General features: G+C 44.8%; 1 protein-coding gene across 1 annotated transcript; it reads right to left on the minus strand.

The window, feature by feature from the left end:
• Positions 1-947: 947 nt before the first annotated feature.
• On the minus strand, positions 948-12,922 carry PDIA6 (protein disulfide isomerase family A member 6). The gene is made up of 13 exons (XM_032185043.1): positions 12,864-12,922; positions 10,363-10,504; positions 9,983-10,040; positions 9,154-9,280; positions 8,556-8,662; positions 7,304-7,437; positions 6,772-6,886; positions 5,703-5,843; positions 4,378-4,462; positions 4,215-4,287; positions 3,019-3,177; positions 2,154-2,250; positions 948-1,440 (listed from the first exon to the last, which is right to left on the minus strand). The coding sequence occupies exons 1-13, from the start codon at positions 12,895-12,897 to the stop codon at positions 1,372-1,374; spliced, it is 1,341 nt and encodes a 446-aa protein (XP_032040934.1). The 5' UTR covers positions 12,898-12,922; the 3' UTR covers positions 948-1,371.
• Between the last annotated feature and the right edge of the window lie 12,392 nt (positions 12,923-25,314).

The raw sequence follows: 25,314 nt of genomic DNA on the forward strand, positions 1-25,314 counted from the left end.
CTGATTTACAATCCCAAGCACTCCCAAATGTAGTTTTTGCCAAGTTAAAATATGTCAGTTAGAAAATGTCATTAGGAGAGCTCATGTGCTAGGACGACTTGAGCTGGAGCACAGCTCCTGCCCCACATCAGTGGTTGTTATTACTGGCTGCCAGCAGTTACTACATCGACTTTCAGAGGAATGAGCTAAGGGCAATCCCTTACAGACACCACTGGATCACAAATATCCACATTTTAAGTTATTTCCTTGAAAGGATGGGAACTTTCAGTTCCTTCACTTGGTACTTATAAACAAGCTGATCACATGAGGGTCACTCTACTACTGACACACGAGACATGGAGAGCAATGTAATGTAATAGTGTCTTTATTAAAAAAAAAAGCAGCAGTAACTATACCCATGCCCAATCCTGTTTCCTCTTGCAAGGAAATTGCTGTTTCAAATCCAAACAGTGCCAGATGGGAAGTGAAGAAATATCAGATCCAACCTGCTGGAGACAGCACCTTGGTTTTTCACTTTTAGCACCTCATGTCCTAAAATGGGATTAACTTCACTGCTAGTCCTGGGGAAAAAAAAAAAAAAAAAAAAAAAAAAAAAAGAGTACCAAAGAGTACCAGCTCCCAGCTCAGCAGCAATTTCTAGTGGATGGTGTCTCCCACTGCAGCAGCAACACAATTTCCATTGTACTAACAATCATATGATGTCTGGCACAAAGAAAGAGAAACCCCCTGAGAAAGAATAGAAAAAGGAAGACTAATGAGCATTTAAACTAAGATTGTCTCTCTAACCAAGCTTGAGGCCAAACTGCCAAGACCTTTCGCAGCGAGGAGGTATGGTTTAGGACTCCCTCATTCTCCAGGCTCTCTTCTGCCATTCATTTTTCAAGAGTCACCCAAAACAGGATAGCTTTTACCATGTGCACCTCTGTCACTCTGTACAAGACTAACACTGTGTGTCAAAAATATCGTTTTATTCTTTACTTGAAACAGAAGCTGACCAGGTTCCACCTCCATGGAAAAGAAAAAAAAAAATCACATTTAAAATTGGTTACACTAACAGCCTTCAGGAACACTCAAACAGCACACCATCAACAAAATAAACCCCAAGATGTTTCAGAGAAAAAAAAAATCCATGTTGTCCTCAAAATATTTGTTACACAGAATACAATCAAGTTTACTGGTTATGACAATTCATAGAATTTCTGCAATGTTTTCTTGAGTTGCGTACAGTTCACTGCTGCAGTGCATCACGTAGCACAGTGTGTCGTGCGCTACTTCTCCATAAAAAGGCCACTGGAATATCCATCTGAATGGGAACCAGGTTGCAAACTGCTGCGCAAACTCTCCCAAGAAAAGAAGTCTCCTGAAGATCTCTCACAGCTCATCTTTATCCCAGTCATCCAGATCCACATCACTGAGATCTATATCATCTTCAACTGGAAGCTGTGAAAATGCGAAAAAGCCAGAATTCTGAGCAAATGTTTGTCAACACACAACACCAAAACATTACTGACTTTGATTCTTTCTTCATCCTCAATATAAAGCTCCCTCCTGTTATTTTTCATTCCTAAGAGCTCAGTGGTATTAAGCAATGGATAACTGATCAAAATTTAGACTAGAAAAAGAACTTTTTCTACTAATTATATATACTCCAGATAAAGTCAAATACAAATAGACCATGTAATAGAACTACTACCATAGCCTATATTTTAATTGACCATTTAATTGACCATTAAATTGACCAAAGCATGGTAGTAACTGATTTTTACAGCAGCGTTGAACTTTAAACAAGAACACAGTCACTGTGTGGGGCTAACAAACTTTCCAACATTAAGGTCAGCACATCGCTTAACCAAAATCTCCACAACGTTTGGGTCTTGCAGGCATACATGCCTTCCTTACTCAGTATGGGCAGTAAAATGTTTCAGTCTCAAGTAACTGAACTTTTAGATTGCGTCCTAGTAGCTTGACAGAAGTGCCATGTTCGTGTCAGACAATCAACCTGCTGCCTGTTTTCCCATGATCTAAATCCTGCCACCAGACCACCAAGATCATTCTTATTAAAAAACAATTTTCACACTACTAGTTCTTACTCTGCCCAGTTGCTTCTGAACCTTGCAAAGCATCAGCACTTTTACAGAGAGAGCTTTTCTTACCTCACCATCTTTGCCATCCCAAGGTTCAACTGTGTAAATTTTAGGGAAAGCTCCGCCACCCACTGGTGCTGTTGAGCCGCGACCAACAGACAGTTCCCTGAGATGAGACAAGTAAAAATTAATTTTAAGAATTTTCTCCAGTCTCCATCCACCTGAACAGTCTGGTTCAACCCTACCTTAGAACAGCTCGAGACCAAGTTTCTTTTAAGTGGACTCTTAAGCTTCTGCTGGCTGCAAGGGCTACAAAACCAGCTCCTGCTGTGAAGCACCCCATCCTGCACTTGCTAGTTTATGCTTGCTTTAAAGGCTTAACGTTAAAAAGCTGAAGAGCTGATCAATCCTTTTGCATTTTCAGGGACAAATCAGACGTGGCACAGGACCAGAAAGATGACTAGCAATAGGCAAAACCTCAAGAACCTCAACAGCACTGATTGAGATTCATTTATATAATTGTGAAATGACACTGCTAGCAATTCCCAAATTAGGAACTTCCCAATTACTAATGATTAACCAGATCTCACCATTTGAATTAAACAGCATTGATTACCACATCCCAATTTACCAGCTTATTAGAGAAACAGAATTTTTCAAGATCGGAGTTCACTTCTGTTTTCAAGCTATTTTCAAAAGTCTTTGCAAAACTACCAATAAATTCTAAACAGCCAACTTCCTAACAGTACCTGTCACACAAATGTAGACTGCTTTAGTAATTGCAATCCCACTGAAATCATTCCCTTTCTCCAGTGAATGCCTTTTATATTTAACTGTGCAAGTCTCACCTCATCCATGACAGCCTGATTTTGGTCCAGAGAGACACAGCACCGGATATCCAAAGATTTGCCTCACTTAAATAAAGATTTAATACCTGAGAAACTCGTTGATTCCTTGCTCACTGAACGATCCCTTCAGAAGGGCAAATTTCATCTTCCGAGCATTAATAGCTGCCATTGCTGGATACCCAAAGCCACCAATCCCCAAAGAGCTCTCAAGGTCTGGCTGAGCGCTTGCTTCTGTCCACAGCCACCTGGAGGAAAACATAAGATAATTCGTAATTAAAAATAAGTATTGCCCTTGTTTTAGAGTCACACACACCCTGCAGAGTTTGCACTGGGTTCTGAACTGCCCTTAACAGTGTAGACCCATCCCTGGTTGTTATTCCAGTCAGCAGGGAGTATTGGGGTCCCAGATTTGAACCACACAACAGAAGCGAGCCCCTCCTGAACAGCCCAGCCCCAGTCCCAGCTATTTTCTGGTGAATCAGAACAGCCACCTAAGCCATTCCAAGGCAAGAACAACACTACCAGCCTGAACAACCAGCTGCACCTATAATAAGCAATGTTTAAAATGGCTCAAGTCACAGGTCTCAAACATGACAAAGTGCTGCCCAGGTACCACTGTAGATTTCTTGCCAAAGACTGGATAAACAACCATTCACCCAGTATTATTTCCTCACTGGTCAGGACTCAGTTCCCCTAATGCTTGACAAGTCTGCTGAGGATCCTTTGGAACCAGCTTATCTCAGCATTTCTCCTCCAGGCTTTCAAGCTGTTTTGCCCCTTTTTCACAGCAGTCAGTGTCAGAACAACTCTCACTTCCCAGAGAGGTCAACATGCACTCTAGAGAGGAGCAAAAAGGCTGAACCTGCTGGCCTGCTCCTTCAGGAACATGAAAACTGTTAGCAATTTATTTATTTTTTTTTTTTGAGAATGCCAGGCACACTGACAGACTTAGCCATCAGCAAGACCCTGAAAGAGTCCAAAATATTGCCCCAAAGTACTGTAACATTCATGATAAGAGTATAACATGCTTAATCTGATTTATTAATGCTTGGATATCTCTTGTAAATGCAGGGCTTGAGAGATGCACAGAGACAAGAAAAATACAGCTGTTTATTCTAGTGACACAAGGCACCTCCAGCCCCAGCACAGTTAGTGAAATACCAGGATAGAGGATCCAGGAACAGCTCTCTGCAGATAAATCACTACCATACAAGATTCTCTCCCATTACCTCTAAAAATGCCCACATCTTTTCCAAAAACATGAGGCCACAATGCCACTCACCCCCACATCTTCTTTTTGTATTTTTCAGCCATTTTTAACATGACGTCCAGGTAAGAATTCCTCCCTGAAGCTCCTGTTTGTCAGACAGAATTAAAAATTAAACACACTTCTACGTGCTTTAAGGGACAAGTTCATCTAGAAGACTGCTCGCTTGTATGTTTACCTGTGTCAAGAATATGAGGCAGGACAGAAATGATGCACAGCTGATGAGCATCACAGGTAGTCTTCAGAACATCCTCACTAATTATCTAGAAGAAAGACAGACACAAAGTCAACAATAGACTTTTGATTACCCAGCTGTGTTTGCACTTCCCTCCAGCAACCACTGACTCCATCCTACCAGGTAATAAGCATCTGAAACAACACAAAAGCTTGCAAGCCCCACCTACTTCCCTGTCCCCCAAGGTAAGGCTAATTACAAAGAGTTCACAAAGCTTTCTGTTAAGACTTGGAGCAAATTAAGCAGTTATCAAACAAGGCTTGGAGGGAACACAGTAAGATGCCACTTCTAGCTCAAAATTTGTGCCCTTAAACCAGGGCTTGTGTAAAACAAACCGCTGGTCTCACTGCAGGTCACCGCAGACTGCACACCCAAACATATGCCTGTGCCTGCAGTTCCCGTTCACACTGTTAGCATAAGGAGAGCCAGCAGGGAGCAGCATTTGCTAAACACAGGGAAATTTAGCTGACATTTGATGGAGCAATACCACTTCTGTTTGATCTACCACCTTAAAAAACAAAGGAATCAATACATTTATGCAGATCAGTGGTCACCGAACTTTGACTCCACACTCTATCAGTAAAAAATATGTTTTCAGCACACAGCCCCAATACACAACTAACATACACCTGCTATTGTACGAATACCCTATGCATATAATAAAGTATGCAAAGAATTGATATTAAAAAAGGATAAGGGTGAAATAAGCACTATTTAAGAATATGTATTTTTATTTATTTCATTAATTGTACAAAAGTTTTTCTTCCCATACCTCAATGTCTTAGCACACCCAGGGAGGTCCACATGCCCCACTCTGGAGACAACTGCTCTCGATCACCATTTCCATTCTACCCCCACCAAGCCAAAAGCAGAAATCACCATTCTGAGTGTAGAATCCTTTGGACCACAAGTTGGGTCAATTTTCATGCAACTCCTGAAGGAGAGCATACAGATGCTAAAACCCTACCGTCTTGTTCTTCACTCAGCTTTTCCTTCATTCCCCTAGAGGGTTCAGGCATAACGGTACCAGCGCTGTCAGTGCCTTCACTGTACCAATTCTGAGTCTTTTAGTGAACAGCGGATTCACAGTGAATTCACAGAATTAAAGAACCGAAAGCAAAGTGGTCAGAATTGTTATCCTTCATTATTTCTGTCTCAAAAATGGTACAGAAGCAGCATCCTGTTTTATTGACAGTCAACATAGTCCTCTGAAAACGCTACAAAGGTTATAATGGAAAAAGCAATTTGAAAAAAAAATGTAGAGGTACCTCCAAGAGCTCAGGTGGTGGTGCATTATCAGAAAACAGATCCAGAGCACGAGCAACAATATCAGATCTGGTTCTCCCACCATCATAATCAACAGGGTCTTCTCCTTTCTGGAAGATTTTAATTGTGGGAAATCCACGAATCTGCAAGAGAAGTTTAAGTCACCAACTCAGTAAATCTGGTCATCTGTGGTGGAAGGCATCGGCTACCCTGATGTATCCCAGATTAAGAAGAGATTTAACTTGTAGATGAATCAATTCTTGCAACATGTTACAACTGAACTTTAACAATTCTGTAGCTTCCTACTTATGCAACAACTCAAAATAGTACCTACATGCTGAAATACCATTTCAAGTTTTAGGACTGATAAAGCAGCAAGGCTTTCCATCTCCCTTCAGAGATACCAAGCACTGCACGTTAATTACAGAAGGACTACCATAACCCTAGTCATTAGTTTCTCACACTTAAGTCTCTGGCAAAACAGCACTGTGCCTACATGGAAAAATCAAAAACATGAAAAAAAAAAAAGACAGACAGACCTTAGGCTCCCTCCTGCTACGCTTCAAATACAATTTGTTCAGTGCTCTTGCTTATTGCCAGCCACGTACGCTTACTGGGAACCTAAGCAGCACACTGTAAGTTCCCTCACACCATATTAAAAATCAAGACTACCAGTTTGTTTGGGCCCACAGCAAACTGATCTGGGTCCCACTGGTGAAGTGATCCCTGGTAAGTGGCTCAAAGCCACCCGTGTGTGTTCTGGAGACACCCAGAAAACATACAGGTGTGAAAGGAGAGACCTCTCACTACAATGATAAGGCTATTCAGGATGCTATGGAAGTGAACAGCCTTCTTCATCAGCAACCAACAGGTTTCTTCCTTCCCTCTCACCCCTTTTACGTTGTTACTGATGTTCAGGAATGAATTCATTGTGTAAAAATTTTATGTGCCAACATTTTTAGAACAAAACATCTAAGTGGTGCCAGGCTGCAATCAGTTTGGTAAGACCGAAGGGAAATCTGACTTACTAGGGACGGAAAGGAAATGATAACCACTGCCTGGCACACTCACCCCATACCGGCTCGCCAGCATCTGATTGACTGTCGCGTCTACCGCAGCCAACTTTACTTTCCCCTTGGTTTGTTCTTTCACCTCAGTGGCAGCAGCTGCCCATTCTGGCTCCAGACTGAAAAACAACAGATTATCAGTGCTCAAAGTCCTCTCAGGGTTAGAGAAAGCATACCACATTCCAAAAGTATGGAGCATACATCACACAGAGGGAAAATAAAAACCTGCAGGACAAGACAGCCAGCTGGATTATTAAAAGTTAGACTCAAATCCTCCATCTGAAGGAGCGAAGAGGTTAATCAAACTTCTGGATCTCCTTCCCGCTGGTAACTGGGAGTTTACTGCTAAGGGAGAGAGCAGCCAGAACAGCATCAAAGGTGCTCTATGCTGGAGAAGCCCACACATTTTTGATGAAAACACCTTATAGGTATATCAGAAGTGTGTTTTTCTAAAGTCCCTTTCAGGGACCTAAGGGTATTGCACATAAATGAGCACTAACGGGAACCAAACCGTCAAAACAAACAAACTCATTTACTTTTTGCAGTGCCCACACCACGGGGCATAAAACTCCACCATCCACACATCGTCGCTGTTTATGACGTTCTTATCAAAGCTGTCGTCAGTCAGCTCAATCACGTCCTTCTTGTCTCCACCTCCGCTCTCTCTGCTCTGTGAGAAACAAACAGACCCTCACATAAGCAGCAGCCAAAATGGGCTTCCCACACAAGCTCTCCCACCTCATGCTGCACCAAGCGCTCTTTATTTGAGTTCGATACAAACCAGGCAGCGTTAGGTCATACAACTTTCCCATTTTAGAACTGACAACAAATATACGCAGCCTATTCCCATGGCACTTTGAAGAAACAGCAAGAAAATCTTCTATTAAAAACAGCTTTTGGGTCAAACTGACTAACAGGAACACGTGGGAATGCTTCCCAAGTTCTTCACACCCAGATCAGTCCAGGAATGAAGGGCTCTCCTCCACAACCCACCTGGGCCACCTCTGTGCCCTGCTTCTGTACAGAAGATGCCAGTGGGACACACACCCCACGGTGCAGCCCACCCAAACCTTGTATCTGGCCAACCTGAGGATGTCAAGAGACTTACTCGATGATTTAGAAATTGTAGGATGAGTGAGAAGTGTTTCAATTTACCTTCAGGGAGAAATCCAGCAAGACAACTACAGCAGAACGTTACCAAATTTAAGAACAAGGAAAAAAAAAAACACTAGCTTAGACTTGGACCAGGCAAGGGTGGCCCCAGTGCCAAGCAGGCTCCAACACCACCTTAATCCCTCGTTAAGGTAACAGCAAATCCTCCTGGAAGGCATTTCCAAGCATACCAAGGACACAAAAAGGTCACTCACTAGTAGTCAGGTTTACTATAGAAAAGCCACACTGCCCAACCTGACAGCTTCCTCTGAGGGCTGCCCAGTTTGGTGGATAAGGACACAGCAGTGGATGGTCCCTGTCTTCACCTCCTAAGGCTTCTGACACAGTTTCCACTAATATCCTCCTTCAGGAACTCATAAAAGTGTCAGTTTGATAAGGAGACAGTGAGCTGCACTGCAAATAGGCTGAACTGCTGCAGTCTGTCCAAGAAATCCATTTATAAGCATGAAAAAATGTTTCTACTGCGTGGGTGGTCAAACACTGGCACAGGTTGCCCAGGGAGTGCAGTCTCTGTGGAGCCCCTGTCCTCAGAAATACTCAAAACAGGGGGCACAACCCCAGCCTCCTGCCCTGGACAGCCTCCAGCTCAAAGCACAACCACGTTTCCCCAAGTACCTGTCTCCCAGAACTATATCCTCCACTTCTGCCGCTGAGACGGTCTTTCACCAGGGACCGAAGAGCACTTAGGGCAGCATCAACGATGGCATCACTTGTCCTGCCACCTGTGACACGGCAAAACGAACGATTAGAACACCAAAAAGCCAGTCTAAAGCTGACTAAATTACAAATTTAAGGAACACATTCTTTCCCTAGGGTTCCTTAGGACAAGCAGGACTGGGCTGTGAGCAATACAGCACCAGTGGTGGGACGTTGTTGACTCACAACACAAGGATTCACTCTCGCTCTGCTTTTCAAACATCCTCCTTATCTGATGGAGGGGGTGACTGGGGTGAGTTCCACTGAACAGCAGGGAAGGAGAAATTTTCCGGAGCTGCCCATCAAGCTCCACCAACTAAGAACTGCTGATGGGACACCCAGCCTGAACTAAAATATGCACAACTCGGCCAGCAAATCCCACCCACCTGTCTCTCCCCGTTACTAAAAGCACTAGACAGGGAGGAACTGCAACACAAGACGGCACTAGCAGCTAGCACAATTACTGCATTCAGGGATGCTTTTAGCTGTGCAGCACACGAAACAGGATCACATTTACCCTGATAATCTTCTGCTTTGTTTTTGTTGGCTCCAAATATCTTGATAGTTGGAAACCCTCTGACGCCGTACTGTCCACCCAAGGACTGATGCTTATCTGCGTCTACTGCACCTACTTTCACTACGCCCTGTGGAAGTAAAAACAAAAATTAAGGCAAGCTTTCAACAGTCATTTAACACATTTTGTACTCTGCACTTGCTGGAGACAGTTATTAGGAAGCTAAGAGAAGAGTCACTGAAAGCTGCTGTAACCCAAAAAGCATTAAACTAGGGAACACCTCTGATGCTCATTTCTTTCTTTATCCTAAGTTTTAAAGTTTTTTTCCCCCCCTTAAAAAAAGGAATATGTATTTTATATAGGAAAGAGCTCAGCACATCACTGAATGACTAAGGTTTCTGTAATGAAAGAAAAACTCATCACCAACAGCTTACAAAGCTGTGTTCAAATACTCAGTTCACCCTGTTCCTGTATTTCAGTAGCAGGGAACAGGACAGCAAGGAAGAAAAGATGAACGTGCTATTTTGGGAGATGGCTGGATTCTACAGTCCTGTGGTGCTGTTAGAAGCAGACCTGGAAAACAGTAATGGAAACTTGCTGGGACAAAATTGACTTGCTTCCTTCTACAATTGAATGGCTTTTTAGAAAAAGTGAACTTTTAAGTGCCTGTGTGTCACCTTTTATGGGCTACTTCCACAGCAGGACAAGTGTAATTGAAGGGCTACGATTCAGGGTATTTCCATTCTGCCACCACATTTCCAAGCAAGATGAAAAACAGACAGATTCTCCTCAGTCCTCTGCCGCAAGTGCATTTGTGAAAAGTTAAACTTACTTTTAATGCTGTTGCGGCTTTCTTCCACTCAGGGGTTAGTCTTTGACAGTGACCACACCTTTTAGAAGGAAAAAAAAATAATAATAATATTCATTCAGATTGCAGAACTATTTGATGAAGCAGAAAGCAGCCTTGTTGGGTTTGCAAAACAAAAGATTTCTACCCGTGAAGAGGTGAAGGGGCTATGCCACATCACATAATTGATCAGACAACTTTAAAAAAGCCAAAACCCTCCATATATATATATTATACAGATACATATACATACATACACACACTGCTCTCACAAGCTACCTGGCTTTCCAAATATATGTAAATGTGAGCACCAAAATCCAGATTTACACACAGTCCCATCTGATTACATCTGATGTAATTCTTACCATGGGGCGTAGAACTCGACGAGCCACAGGCTGTCGCTCTGAATGACCTCCTTGTTGAAGTTGGTTGGTGTTAGCTCTATCACATCGTCGCTGGCCGAGTACAGACCGTTAACTGCCAGGAACAACGTGCAGCTCACTGTGCCTAGAACGAAAAGCAAAGCAATCAGCATTCGCACAGACCATTTATGGCACTCCTGTTTCCATGGCTAAATCATCTCCCCTCCCCTAAGCAAGCTTTCACGTCAGCAGAAAAAAAAAAGGGGGGGGGGGTGGTGAGGAACTCCGGCCTCACCAGACGAAAGAGAAATAAAGGCAACATATGCAGTCTCCCTCCCCAGTTAAATCACAGTTTAAGAGGATCATGTAATATATTCTCCGTGCCTACAGCACGGGGGACTCCTGCTAAGCTGAGGATCTCCAGAGAACATTCAGTCAAAGCTGCAACCCTAACTTCTGCTGGTACCAGACAGGCAGGACTTCCATGTGGACCCCCAAGATCAGCTACAATTCCTTCTCAGTTTTCTCATAGGACCTCCTAAGCCAACTGCCCGCACCTCTGTTAAAACATTTCTTACTTCTGGTCACTTCTGTATCTTATTATTACTTGAGGCTTTCCAAGTAAAACCTCACAATCCTTCCTTCTACCTTGTCTGAGGATTAAGACCTGACTTTATGAGAGACAAGCATCTTTGTAAAAAAGTCCATAAAGCAGAAGATTTTCTTAACCCACCAAAGTCTCAGGGGAGTAAAAGCTCAGACACTGAAGTCGGAACTAATGAAAAAATAGTTAGCTTTTTTTGCAAGTGGTTAATAACTCGCATGGCAAGCTGCACCTTGTCTCTCTTCAAAACTGAAGATATGGCTCAGTGATGCAAAACTCCGCAGCACACGGCACACAGACTGCACAGCATCACCTACGCTTTAACAGTCCTGCTCGAAAAAAGGCAGTTTCATTATGTGTAGTCTGCAGATGAGAGAAGCAGAAAGAAAAAACATCTTTCAGATTGCTCAGCCAGAGGTCAGGGCTGAATCACCCCACAGCAAGCCAGCACCTCACCCAGCGCTCCACGCCCCCTCCTAACAGGCTCTTCTAGCCCTCTTTTAGGGTGATCCCAGCTGGTTTCCACCACCGGATTTCCCTGTTATATGGGCTCTGTCCCTTCAGTTTGCCCACACACAAGCAGCACTTCATCAGCACAGATCAAGCAGCTTCTAGGGCGATATGTGGCTGTCACAGCATGTTACGGTGCCCTACAGTAACAACTGCCGCCGGGGCAGAGTAAGAGCACAAGGATGCAAAACGGTACTTGAATGCCAAAGCCATTCCCAACAGAAACTCTTCACACAATGGAAAGAGATTATTAAAATTAACCCAGTGTATTTTATCATCACCCAAGAGACCTATGGCAAAATACATTCAGAAACCAAACAGAGCTCACCCAGCCATTTCTGTCAGCTCTCAGACACTTCAAATAGACAAGTTCTGCCTCATGCAAAAAATATGCCAAAGAGAGCTTACACAAGGTAGCACGTGGTAAAATTTACCTAGGCACATACCACTGCATTTTGATTTTTATTTTAACTCTGACCCATAAGCCAGCAGTATAGTTTTCCTTCCTATTGTGAAATATGCACAGTTTAATTCGTTTTTAGAAAATAAAAAGATTATTTTCCTACAATCCTTTAAGCCAGGAAAATGCGAACCTGGGATTGCCTGATTCTTAGGGGTAGAACCAACCTCAGATAATCTAATTTCAAAAGTTGTTCTCCAGTGTAAGCAAACTACACAGCCAGGAGCATTGTGAAACCAACCAAGGTGGCTCCACAATGCTATTACTTGTTCCCATCGAAAAGCCAAGCTCCAAGCCTGAGGAGCTGGGCAGGAAAGCTTTTGCTGAAGCTCGTCTTCGTGAACTCCCTCCTTAGGGACCTTCTGAGGCCCAAACTCACCCTGATAGGGCGAGAGCCTCCCCTCAGCGGCTGGGCATTACCTGCACCTTCAGCTCTTGTACACAGGGCTGCAATGGGGAGCGCTGAGCGGATTTAGGGATTTATTCAGCCCAGCAACAGCGGGAGCGGGAGAGGAAGCACAGCTCCCCTGCGCCTCCTCCTTTTGGCTTCCATTAATTTCTTTCCTACAGTCCTTAAGCCCAACTCAGGGCAACCAGACAAGGTATAGACAAAGAAATATCCCAGAACAAGAAAACACAAACAGAAAAAAAACAAGTTACTGGAGACGAGAGTAGCTTTTAGAAGTAGAATAACATAATTCAAGCATTTTTTTCCTGCTGCCTGGGCTCCTATCACGCCCCCAACCCCTCCCCGGACCCCCCCCACCACCTGGAGCCCCCGTAATGGCGGCCGGAGCCCCCCTCAGACCGCCCGGGGCCCCCGAAATGGCGGCCGGGGGCTCCCCGAAATGGCGGCGGGGGGCGCGCAAAATGGCGGCCCCCCCGCTCCCCTCAGCGCCTTCCCGCCCTTCCCCGGCGCGCGGCTCCTACCCCACCAGAGGCGGCCCGCGGCGCGCGCCCCCATGGCTGCCCCCTGCTCCCTCCGCCGCCGCCGCCGCCGCTCCTCAGGGCAAGCCCCGCCCACTCCCCCACCGCCTGTCCCCGCCGTGGCCGCCGCTGATTGGCGGAGCGGGCGCGGGCGCACTCGGCGCAGCCAATAGGGGGAGGCCGCGTCGGGAGGAGCTGGGGTGAGGGAGGCTGGGCGGGGCGGGGCGGAGGCCGAGGGGAGATGTCCTCCCTGCCCGCCCCCGGAGCCGGCCCCGTGGTGGGGCTGCCTCCGCCCTGCAGAGCGGGGAGAAGGGGGCGTGGGGCTCGGTATAGGCCGGGAGTAGAGGCTAAAGCAGCCCGTGTTGTCCCGTTTGTAGAGCCTCGCCGTGAGGCGAAATCTCACGGAATGTTGAGCCCAAGTGGCTTTCTTGTGAAAAGCAGACTCAACAAAACGTTCTCTGCAAGCCACAAGCTTGTGTGTAAAAGTTCAAATAAAAGTAGAAAGTCACACAATCATGCAGAATTGTAGGTGTTGGAAGGGACCTCCGGAGACCATCAGGTCCAACCCCCCTGCCAAAGCAGGTTCCCTAGAGCAGGCTGCCCAGGCAGACGTCCAGACGGGCCTTGAATATCTCCAGAGAAGGAGACCCCACAGCCTCCCTGGGCAGCCTGTCCCAGCGCTCCGTCACCCTCACCGTGAAGAAGTTCTTCCGCATGTTGGTGCGGAACTGCCTGGGCTCCATTTTGTGGCCATTGCCCCTTGTCCTGTCCCCACAAACCACTGAGAAGAGGTTGGCCAAGTCCCTCTGTCTCCCACACCTCAGGTATTTATACACATTGAGGAGATCCCCTCTCAGTCTTCACAGAATCACAGAATTTATAGGTTAGAAGAGACCTCAAGATCATCCAACCTCTGACCTAACACTAGCAGTCCCCAATTAACCATATCCCTAAGCTCTACATCTAAACGTCTTTTAAAGACTTCCAGGGATGGTGACTCCGCCACTTCCCTGGGCAGCCTGTTCCAGTGCCTCACAACCCTTTCAGTGAAGAAGTTCTTCCTAACATTCAACCTAAAACTCCCCTGGCACAATGTAAGCCCATTCCCCCTCATCCTGTCACCAGGCACGTGGGAGAACAGGCCAACCCCCACCTCGCTACAGCCTCCCTTGAGGTACCCATAGAGAGCGATAAGGTCGCCCCTGAGCCTCCTCTTCTCCAGGCTGAACAAGCCCAGCTCCCTCAGCCGCTCCTCGTAGGACTTGTTCTCCAGGCCCCTCACCAGCTTCGTCGCCCTTCTCTGCACCCGCTCGAGCACCTCCATGTCCTTCTTGTAGCGAGGGGCCCATAACTGAACACAGCACTCGAGGTGCGGCCTCACCAGAGCTGAATACAGGGGGACGATCACCTCCCTAGCCCTGCTGGTCACACTGTTCTTCATACAAGCCAGGATGCCGTTGGCCTTCTTGGCCACCTGAGCACACTGCTGGCTCATATCCAGCCGACTATCCACCATCACTCCCAGGTCCTTCTCTGCCTGGCAGGTCTCCAACCATTCCTCTCCCAGCCTGTAGCTCTTCTTGGGGTTATTGCGCCCCAGGTGCAGGACCCGGCACTTGGCCTTGTTGAACTTCATGCAGTTGACCTCAGCCCATCGGTGCAGCCTATCCAGATCCTCCTGCAGAGCTTTCCTACCCTCAAGCAGATCGACACACGCACCTAACTTGGTGTCATCTGCGAACTTACTGAGGGTGCACTCGATGCCCTCGTCCAGATCATCGATGAAGATATTAAAGAGGACTGGCCCCAGCACCGAGCCCTGGGGAACGCCACTAGTGACTGGCCTCCAACTGGACTCGACTCCATTTACCACGACTCTTTAGGCCCGGCTATCCAGCCAGTTTCTAACCCAACGAAGCGTGCGCCAGTCCAAGCAGACCCAGGTCGCTCAGTCTTTCCTCATAGGGAAGATGCTCCAGGCCCCGTATCATCTTTGTGGCCCTCCGCTGGGCTCTTTCCAGGACATCCCTGTCTTTTTTGTACCAGGGAGCCCAGAACTGGGCTCCATCTAACTCTTACCTGCAGGCGATATTCAACACTTAAGTTGTGCCAGGGGAGGTTTAGGTTGGAAATGAGGAGACATTTCTTCTCAGAAAGAGCCGTCAGGCATTGGAAGGAAGGTGGTGGAGTCACCGTCCCTGGGGGGTTCAAGGAAAGGTTGGACGTGGTGCTTAGGGACATGGTTTAGTGGGTGACGTTGGTGGTGGGGGGTGGTTGGACCAGGTGATCTTGGAGGTCTCTTCCAACCTTAATGATTCTAAAGCCGGTGAAAATAAATACCTGATTAATGATATAACAGTAATTCTGTTTATTATAGTAAGTAGATTGATATCATTAATTTGTGATGATGACAAGATTCACAGTGATTAATCTACTGCATATTCAAGTTGCTAAATCTTAGCATAAATCGGGCAGCTTTAAAATTTAAAGTTTCATTCATCAACATATGTGGTTAGTAAGGATCTCACCCTCCAGGAGTAACCTTGAGAGGCATCCCTCCCTGCCCAAGGGGAGATCACTGCAGCCCACTGCTTCAGCAAGGAGACTTCAAATTAGGCTTTCTTTCGCTGCCATACTTACAAGGGAAAATGTTTGGCTTGTAGTCAAGCTTACCATATTGCTCTCGACCTCATACAATTCATTATTTCACCATTTAGGATTTCAGTGGTCACTTGCTCTAGGGCTGCGCCCCCCTTTGCTCATGATCATGGCTATGAGCATTCACCAGGTGCTCTGTTATTCATGAGCTGTCCAGGCTAAGGAATGGTCACATCGAGGCCTACTGTGGTTCATAACCTAAGCAGGACTTATGTCAAGTGCAGGCATTGAGCGTATCCATCACAATCTGCTGTAGGCCAACAGAAAGAAAAGCAGGGAAGGGGAAGGCTGGTTCCTGCTGACATGAGCACTGTTTTAGTCTTCATAGCCTGTCTGCATCCAACAGAGACATGAAAAATTTAAGTCCAGCAGCACGATATTGATATAGCTAGTTTGTATGAAAAATCAGCATCCCGGTTCAGAAGCTCTGGAAACAACTGACTGAAAAAGCTGAATGTTTTTTCCCTAATGATTGCACACTGCAGGAGGGTATGTAGCCCGAGGCAATGTTGTTGGTGGGCATAGATCCAGATGAAGGCTTCTGCAGAGCTAAGATTCAGCCATTAAGTGAGCTGTGGATTTCTAGTGTAGTAGCAGCTAAACTTAATGTGCCATTGAAATAGTAAGTATCAGAAGTTGTATCTGAAGTGGTCTAAATTTTTGCCACATCGGCATGCCTGTCACACAAGTAGCACTTCTCAGTGCTATCAAGTCCTGCTTTTTAAGAGTGTGAAACTTAAGCACAGTGGTGAGAATAGGCAGCCATTATCAACAATCAAATTTTTCATGTATGGAGGAAGACAGATGCATGACATAACAACACTTTTAATCAGAATAGCTGCATAATATTGGCATCTTGACATTTTCAAGCATGTAAGGGCAGCCTGCAGAGCAGGCAGATGCATGTTTGTGATGATTCCTGTTTCTTAAGTTAACACATACCTCACCTCTTACTTTTATTACTCTGAATCTGTGTGAAAAAAACATTCATTTTAGGGCAGTTTTTTATATTGGCACCAAAATGTCTTTTCTTTACATGAGATGCTGGCTAATAAGTGAAAATAGCAGCCTTCTGCAGTCACTTCATTGGTCTGTAAATCGAACAAGAGCTGCTCTGCAGACCATCCATCCTACCGGGGGAGAAGTATTTATTTGAAGTTTTTCTTATATACCACCAGCATGATTAAAAAAGTAAATATGACACCTTGGGGCACTATACTACTAAGCTGTTAGTGTGACATTAGCTCCAGGAAAAAATAAAATAAAAAAAATTAAAGGATAGTTTTATGGCACATAGATACTGTCAGATAAAATTGATCTTGTTTGGCTATAACCAAGGTGTCTTTTGTCTATAAAAGATATAAAAGATCCTGAAGATACTGTAGTACATTTGGTAGTACATTTGATTTATTTATTTTTAATCAACATTGTGTGACAGTAAGTTGAATGTCTGTATTTCATTTGTTCAACAGTAAGTTGAACGGCCAACATTTCTGTAGTACTAAGAAGCATGTGTTGAAGTATCTATTGAAGTACCTATTGCCAAAAACAAAAAACACCCTTTTAACACATCTATATTTAATCTTTATCATCTATTTAATCTTTACAGACTTGGTAAATTCCTAGTGAATTTCTACAGGAAACAGTACACCAGCAGCTTTTCAACATTTTTATCTGGGTTCTGGAATTACACATAAGGTAGTGCTGAAAATGCCTGCATTAACACAAAAATTAGTAAAGTGGTAAATATTGGTGAAAACAGGACATGGATACAGGCTCTTTGATGAATATGCTGCATTCAGACACAATACATTAAGGGTTTTAGTTTGTGTGAGGCTTTTCTCCCTCAGAGAAGACAGAACACTCTCCAGTACTTGGATGGAGCCTCTGAAAGAGATTTCAGTGCTGTTTCTCCATTGCAGCATGAATTTCTACTGTGACAGTGCTGGTAATAAAGCTGATGTGATTCATGGCTACAAAAAAAGGGGAATAAAGGAAAGATACTTTGTCTGCAGAGGTTCATGAGGCAAGTTATTGGGCCTATATTTAAAAATATATCCATAATTACAGGGGCAGGGTTAGAAGGGACTTTGCCAGTTTCCTGGGTCAGCACTGTGATACAGCAGCCCCTGTTCCACACCGGAGTCTGTGAGACCTCATGGATGCATCCACGGGTGCTGCAGGAGCCAGCAGATGCAAAACCTGAAATCAGGTCCCTGAGACATTAAACACAGTGTCTGAAGAAACACACACGGCTCCTGACTGGGAGAGCTGGCTGATGTTCTCTGTATGCACACAGGCTGCTGCTGTGTGCTGTGGTACGTGATCTGGTCGTACATCACACCAATGAATACACTTCCCCCCAAAAAACGACCTAGAGGATGCTTGTATCTGAAGTGCTGAGAAGCTGGGTTACCAGCTCAATTTTAGGCACCTCCCTGCCTCAAAGGTGTTTGAAATTTGTCAAAGTCTCTTCAGCCATCGTCACCATGAGCTTAACGTAAAATGATCTCAGTCTTTCCCAGGGATCAGTATGGTAGAAGTGGGGTGAAGTTAAAAGCCCCATGATTTTGAGCTGTGGAGAGCTTTTAAAAGTCCTCTGTAAAACCATGATTTTTTTCCAGTATAAACTAGTAAAAATTGTTGCAGACCTGTCTTTGGCAGGGTTACTGTGCTGTGGTCTGACCACTCTTGGTCATGGTAGAAAACCTGAACTTTACTGACACGGAAAGGCAGATTTAACTAACAGCTCTGCCTTTCTATCTTGGTTTTGGTTTATGCAAAATCTCATGTAGAGGTCACTGAAGCAAGTACCCACATAACACAAGCCTGGGTGCTACGTATCAGTGAATCCTTTTTTAGCTTTACAAGCTAAGCCCCAGCTGTGTTGCATGGATGTTTTGTCCTCCCTCCGTGCGATGTCCATGTAACACTTGTACAGACCAGATAGCAAGAGGATTAATGATAAAAAAATGTGAGAAATATTCTTGTATCCCATGGATATCTTGTATCCCATGGCAGATGCACATGGATATAAAGTGCAGGGATTCTGGCTTTACAAGTTTTGAGTGCCTCCTAACCCCAAATCTGAGACATAGTTGAGGGCTCCTGGAATGCAGTTTGCAGGAAAGCAAAGCTCACCCAAAGGAGCATTTTTCATTTGTGCTATTAGCATGCTTTTAATCTTGGTGGCCTTTAATTACTAGACAGAAGCTTTTACTGGAGACAGAAAAAAACGGGGGAAGCCTTAGAGCTAGAAAAAAGAGGTGGGGGTAAGGTAGCTGGCTTTGCTTCCAAAGAGGTGAGAAAGCTGCCACTAGGCCTCAGCAGCAACAATGGATGGAGCTTGAGACAAACTCTTGTCTCCTTAATGAGGCTAATTTTCTGTTTAGGATGAGGCTGAGACAAGGGTTTGGAAGTTGGAAGAAAACCTTTTGCTGGGATAATTTAATACACACGACCAGAACTAACCACGTTTGAAGAAGGAGGGGAAGACGTGGAGGCAGCCAAAACGTTGAGGGGCCTTCACTAACTTTGTATTTGAGGCCTTCACTAACTTCACTAATATCTGTAGGTGTAGCCCTGCAAATATTCAGAGATTCAGCAGGTCCCAGGATTAGGTACTCAGGACGTGAGCTCACTTTGAGTTGAATATGTGTGTCGTTACAGGACAGGCCCTCTCTCCTCTCCCAGGAGCAAGGCGAAGCCAGGATATCTGCTGGAGCCCAGCACCCTTTCTGATTTTTGAACAAGCACTAAACCCTGCACATATCCCAGTAAAAGCCTCATATGAACATCCTTTGGAGAGCCTGCTGCTCCCAGCTCTCCCACCTGCCTGTCCTTGTGAACTGGGGGAAGGCACGCAGAGGGCAATGAGCACACGCAATCCACCCAGAGGTCTTGTTCCTACCTCAGACTCTGGCTGGCCTCGCCTGAATCCACACCAAAAAGGGAGCTGGGAGCAGTATGGGTTGGGCCATCACGTCATGGGAACTTTCCTGAGACATGGAGTGAGCCCTCAAATGTCTCCTTTCCCAGGGTATATCCTGATAACAAAGGGGCTGGATGGCAAAAGACACACACCGCTGTAGGAAGTCACCAAGAATTCAGCTGGGCCATGTGAGAAGCAGGGTGACTGCAGCATCCTTCGGAAGGATTCCCTCTGGCCTTCTCCAGATCCTGGTGTGGTGGGCTGTGCCTGCAGGGGGTCCATCCCCGGAGCTATGAAGCCTCTGCCACCCAGATGTCTGATGACACACCCACCCCTTTAAAATAACAACAAAAAAACGGTTCTTTTGGGAGATTCTACAAACAGTAAAAATTTGAATGGATTAAAAAAGTGACTGGGCAAAGTCATGGAAAGGAAATTCCTTCGCGACTAGCTGGCCATAAACTCTGTCTTGGAAAGTCCCCTAACCACATAATGATGGGGAGTGAGACTATTCTGGGAAAATGGCTCTATTTTTTGGTTTTATTAACTTCTTCCTCGATAGAGAGCTTGATGGCTTTTTGATCTGTTTTCATATTGCTGTTTTTGCGTTCTGAAATGCTTATCCATCTTTCATTAAGAAGTTGATTATTTGGGGAATGGAAGTGGCAAAAGCTCATGCAGGGCTCTAACCACCAAGTGTTCGTAATTTCTTAGCCTGAGGTGCTAATGGGAATCAAAAACTCCTCTGCTAGCTGAACGATGTATAAACCTGCATTTATTTTTGATGAAAAATTGAAATTGCTTTGTTAAAAAATGCCAATATGTTTAAAGTGTTGTAGAGAATGGCACCAAAGCAGTGGAGGTTTAGAAAGATGAAGTGGAATTACCCATTTCCTACATAATGAATAAACACTGAGTAGGTATCACAGAATCACAGAATCACAGAATTTTCTAGGTTGGAAGAGACCTCAAGGTCATCGAGTCCAACCTCCAACCTAACGCTAACAGCCCTCCACTAAACCATATCCCTAAGCTTTACATCTAAGCGTCTTTTGAAGACTTCCAGGGATGGTGACTCCACCACTTCCCTGGGCAGCCTGTTCCAATGCCTCACAACCCTTTCAGTGAAGAAGTTCTTCCTAACATCTAACCTAAAACTCCCCTGGCTCAACTTAAGCCCATTCCCCCTCATCCTGTCACCAGGCACGTGGGAGAACAGGCCAACCCCCACCTCGCTACAGCCTCCCTTGAGGTACCTATAGAGAGCGATAAGGTCGCCCCTGAGCCTCCTCTTCTCCAGGCTGAACAAGCCCAGCTCCCTCAGCCGCTCCTCGTAGGACTTGTTCTCCAGGCCCCTCACCAGCTTCGTCGCCCTTCTCTGCACCCGCTCGAGCACCTCCATGTCCTTCTTGTAGCGAGGGGCCCATAACTGAACACAGTACTCGAGGTGCGGCCTCACCAGAGCTGAGTACAGGGGGACGATCACCTCCCTAGCCCTGCTGGTCACGCTGTTCCTGATACAAGCCAGGATGCTGTTGGCCTTCTTGGCCACCTGAGCACACTGCTGGCTCATATTCAGCCGACTATCCACCATCACTCCCAGGTCCTTCTCTGCCTGGCAGCTCTCCAACCATTCCTCTCCCAGCCTGTAGCTCTGCTTGGGGTTATTGCGCCCCAGGTGCAGGACCCGGCACTTGGCCTTGTTAAACTTCATGCAGTTGACCTCAGCCCATCGGTGCAGCCTATCCAGGTAGACGAACACGGATGCCAAAAAAATGTGTGGTACAAATATGCAGATGATGGATGGCATTTTTTTTTTGGTGGAGTATGGACGAGTATATGGACACAGAAGGAGAGGTGAAGAGAGACTAAATACAAAGAGCTTATGGCCAGGTGCCAGCCATACAACGAATACCCACCAGATGCCACTGTGCCATCTCTCGATCTGTGTATGCCTGTACCTCCTTGACAGACTGGAGTGGAATATGTCCCTTTTGGTGGCACCTTTCAGTGCTAACAAGACCATTGTACAATAGAAAGAGGCAGTGCCCACTGCTAAGACCTTTGTAAGGATTTCCTACAAAGCTCCTTGCGCTCAGCGTGCATTGCCTCATGCCCATGTATGTGAGCCTGGGGACACCCCTGGGATCCCCCTGAAGGCGGAAAGGCACAAGAGCTCTGTAATGCACCTACACATTAATAAAATAATTATGAATGGAAACTTTGTTGTAACAAATTGTCACCTATATAAATTCTTCTACCCTCCCTCAGCTGCATGGGGCTGACTCTTTCTCTCAACACCCAAGGTTAGGCTGACCATTGGCCAAAGAACACAAATCTGTGTTGAAATCGTTGCTTCTAATTCATTTTAGCTGGTGAATCTCTGTCAATAAAATGCGAGAGTAGACTTGAGTGGATGTGCCTGCTTGTTGAGTTTCAGAGAATTTGCAAAACTTAACAAAGTTGAAAAAAAAAGCGATAAACCAACAGACCACAATAGTATAGGTCACTCATTGTTACTCATTGTGCAGCTAATACTAAAATGAGAATAAGTAAATGTTATATGTTGGAAAATAGAAGAAAGTAAAGTTATTTATCTCATAAAGTATCTTGTGACTTTCTCCTATGCTTGTAGGATTGCTCATAGCCTCATTTGCTTCATGTCTGCATGAGTGCTATGTAAAGCATTTAAGATAAATTAAAAACCATAAAAATGTACAGACACACACATATATAATCTTCATACACACAGTAAGAAGTTGTGACATATTTTAGCTTGTTACTTGTTACCTGTTATATGGTACCTCCTTGTTACTTTGCCTCTGCTGTGTTGCACCACCTCTCAATTTCAGGAGTTTAAGAGAATAACAAAAAAGATTGTATTAGTGTTAAAAAAGTTATGGTGGGGATCCACCCTGGTATTGATAGGTAAGGTCTGATCTTCAATTCAGGAATGCTTTTTATTTTTATTATTTTTATTATTATTATTATTACTATTATTATTATTATTATTATTATTATTATTATTATTATTATTAACTGCAAGACTAAATATTGCCTTCTTTTATGTATTTAAACCTGGGAAAATTGAGGGGTTTCTGTCAATTGGATTAAGGTCTTGCACTCAGTTGTGACTTAGGAGAGCAAGTATGCCTCACTGCATAACTTGCTGCAAAGATGGCTTGTTTTATACCTCTCCTGGCAGTGAAAAAGGGCAGTGGTCTGGGAGCACTGGTGATGAAACATGGCGTCACTTGTGTGCCCTGATGGGGACTGCCCAGCTGTGATTTGGGTTTCCCTTTCAGAGAGGTGCTATAAGGAGTTTAGCCTACCTGACTTTCTGTCTTCATGTCCTACCTGTGTGAAGTTCATCTTTGCGTGCCACTCCAGCTCAGTGTGTGCATGGTATTCATGGGCAGATTGATTTTCTTTTCAATGCACTGTTATTACTGACTCCTTATATCAGCGCTCAGACAGCTCGGTGCCTTTGCTGGTGTCTGAATGCCACAGGACCGTGCATGAAAGTTGGTGACCTGAAACAAAGTGGTGTTAGTGGGTTGGAGAGGCAGTTAAAAGGCAAGGTGAGAGGCAGATCAGGCTTCAGCAGCCAGGCAGTGTGGATTTATCACCTTGCTGTCGTTATTTCAAGTCAGGTGTCCTTGCTCCACATTCAGATGCTCTGAATAACAAGGCAGCAGCAGTGCCCAGCACTAAGAATAGCAGTCTTTGGGTCCTTGGAAAGCAGGAGGCTTTTAAAGGCAAGATGTATTTAGCTTCCATTGAATTGGTTGATTGTGTGTTATCAAATATCTTTCCAATATCTTCCCAGCAGCCAGTCTGCAACTGAAATAGGTTTAGAAATCTCTTCAAGAATCAGGCAATAAATAAGTACACTGATCAGTGTAAGGAAATAACAATTTCTTCGGGCCTCAAAGCAGATAAAGTAATAGCATTTCTAGCATTAGAACTATATTTTACTTGAATGAGTAGGTCACATACTGCAATCCCTGTCTTTATTATACCACCCATCATTATAAAAAGACATAAATGCAGATCTTTGGCTAAGTGTACAAACAAATAGGTGCAACACACTGTAAAACAACTGTGTGTTTGGTACTGTGGCAAACGCATTACAGATACTGAATTTCTCAGGAAAGATGCTACCATGAAACAGCAACCAGCTTCACCTGAACTCTTCCAGTGCAAAAAGACCCATGAGAGGGCAGGAAGAGAACCCAGAGCCATGATGAAAGCTTCAGGGTCTTGGGTCTTGCAGCTGCCCAGGCTGCTGGGTTGGTTCATTTGCCTTGTGCGTTCTGCAGTTTCTCATTTGAGTGACAAACAAGTTACAAGCAAAAAATCAAAGCATCTTATCTCCAGACACCAGCTGGTACTCTGTCTGGACTAAACTGATGGCATTTAGGAGTACGGAGAAGAACTGTGTGAAATCTGTATTAAGCATCTTGACAAGGAACGTGTTTTCCTTGTGCTGGTGGTTGGATCCTGCTGGCTCCTAGCCCTTGCTCTGCCACAGGTTTGCTGTGCCTGAGTTTGCAAGTCTGCATGCAGAGCAACTTACCTTTTCCTCTGACTCGGCCTCCCATTGTCACTAATTAAAATATGGAGAAAACTAATTATTGTTACTGTGCAGAGGAGCAAGCTGAGGAAAGGGCATTGCAGGCAGATAAGATCTGTGGCGTGTTTATATTTTTTGGCAGAGAAAGGTCTGGAGAACTCTCTCTTTTCCCCCTTTTCTCTTTTCCTGGGGGTGGTGGTGGTTGTGATGGGGACTTAGGTCAAGACCAGAGGAGTTCTGGGGTCTGTTTTCCTAAGTGACCTCTTTGTGTGCTACCAGAAGATGCATTGCTTCCCAGTAAATAAAAATAAAATAAAATAAAATAAAATAAAATAAAATAAAATAAAATAAAATAAAATAAAATAAAATAAAATAAAATAAAATAAAATAAAATAAAATAAAACAAAATAAAATAAAAATAAATGAAATTCTCTATCCTGCTCCACCTGAGTAGGGGAAGCTTCATTCAGATACACGCAGCCGAAGGGTTGTATCTGGGCAAAGGGAGGCAGGGAAGGAAAGGATGGACTAATGACTCCCCCCTGCTACTTTTTAGAGAGATTCTCTGGGAGAGAATGATTTTTCTGGGACAAGATTTATCCTTTTCTCACCCCCTGCTGCCGCAGGATTGCTCCTTGCAGTGATTGGGAGTAGCTGGCAGATGGTGCTGTTTGCTTTGCTTTGAGCTTGCCTCTGTAGAGCTGGGGCTCTGCCCAGACGGCCTTGTTCGGGCAGGGAAGGTGTGCTGGGGAGCCGAGATCAAGGAAGGAGGAGAAGACTGAAAAGGGGTGAAGGGGAGTGAACCCTACAGCCCTTAACTTCTTGATCAAAGGCACCAGAAGTAAAACTGAGCTACCGTGATAACATAAGTTGCACAGGGTTTGCTAACATTCAACTGAGGCAAGATCAGACCTAGTGAGTCGTTTTTTTTACTGGGTAGTCTTAAGTTGATATAGACACCAACCTGAGGGCAAGAAGGTTTCCTTCTGCTAGTCTAGACTAACCTGGGTTAAAACAAAGTTCCTCGAGCTTCTGCAAGTAAATTTCTGTCGGAACCAGTCCATATCTTTTAGACAAGCAGACAACCACAGTTTAAAAATGAGCAAAGGTCAAGAGGTAAATGCTATTAATTCATCCCAGTTAAGCAAATGACACTTCCATTTCATGCACTGAATTTTACAGTGCTCCTGTGGAAGAAAAAGATCCCACTGCCTCATATTGCATCATATCACTGTAGGAAATGATGCTGCTACACTGTAGGAACACTACAGTAAATATGGAGGGAAAGG

This window comes from Aythya fuligula, chromosome 3 (genome assembly GCF_009819795.1).
Source record: "Aythya fuligula isolate bAytFul2 chromosome 3, bAytFul2.pri, whole genome shotgun sequence".
NCBI lineage: Eukaryota > Metazoa > Chordata > Aves > Anseriformes > Anatidae > Aythya > Aythya fuligula.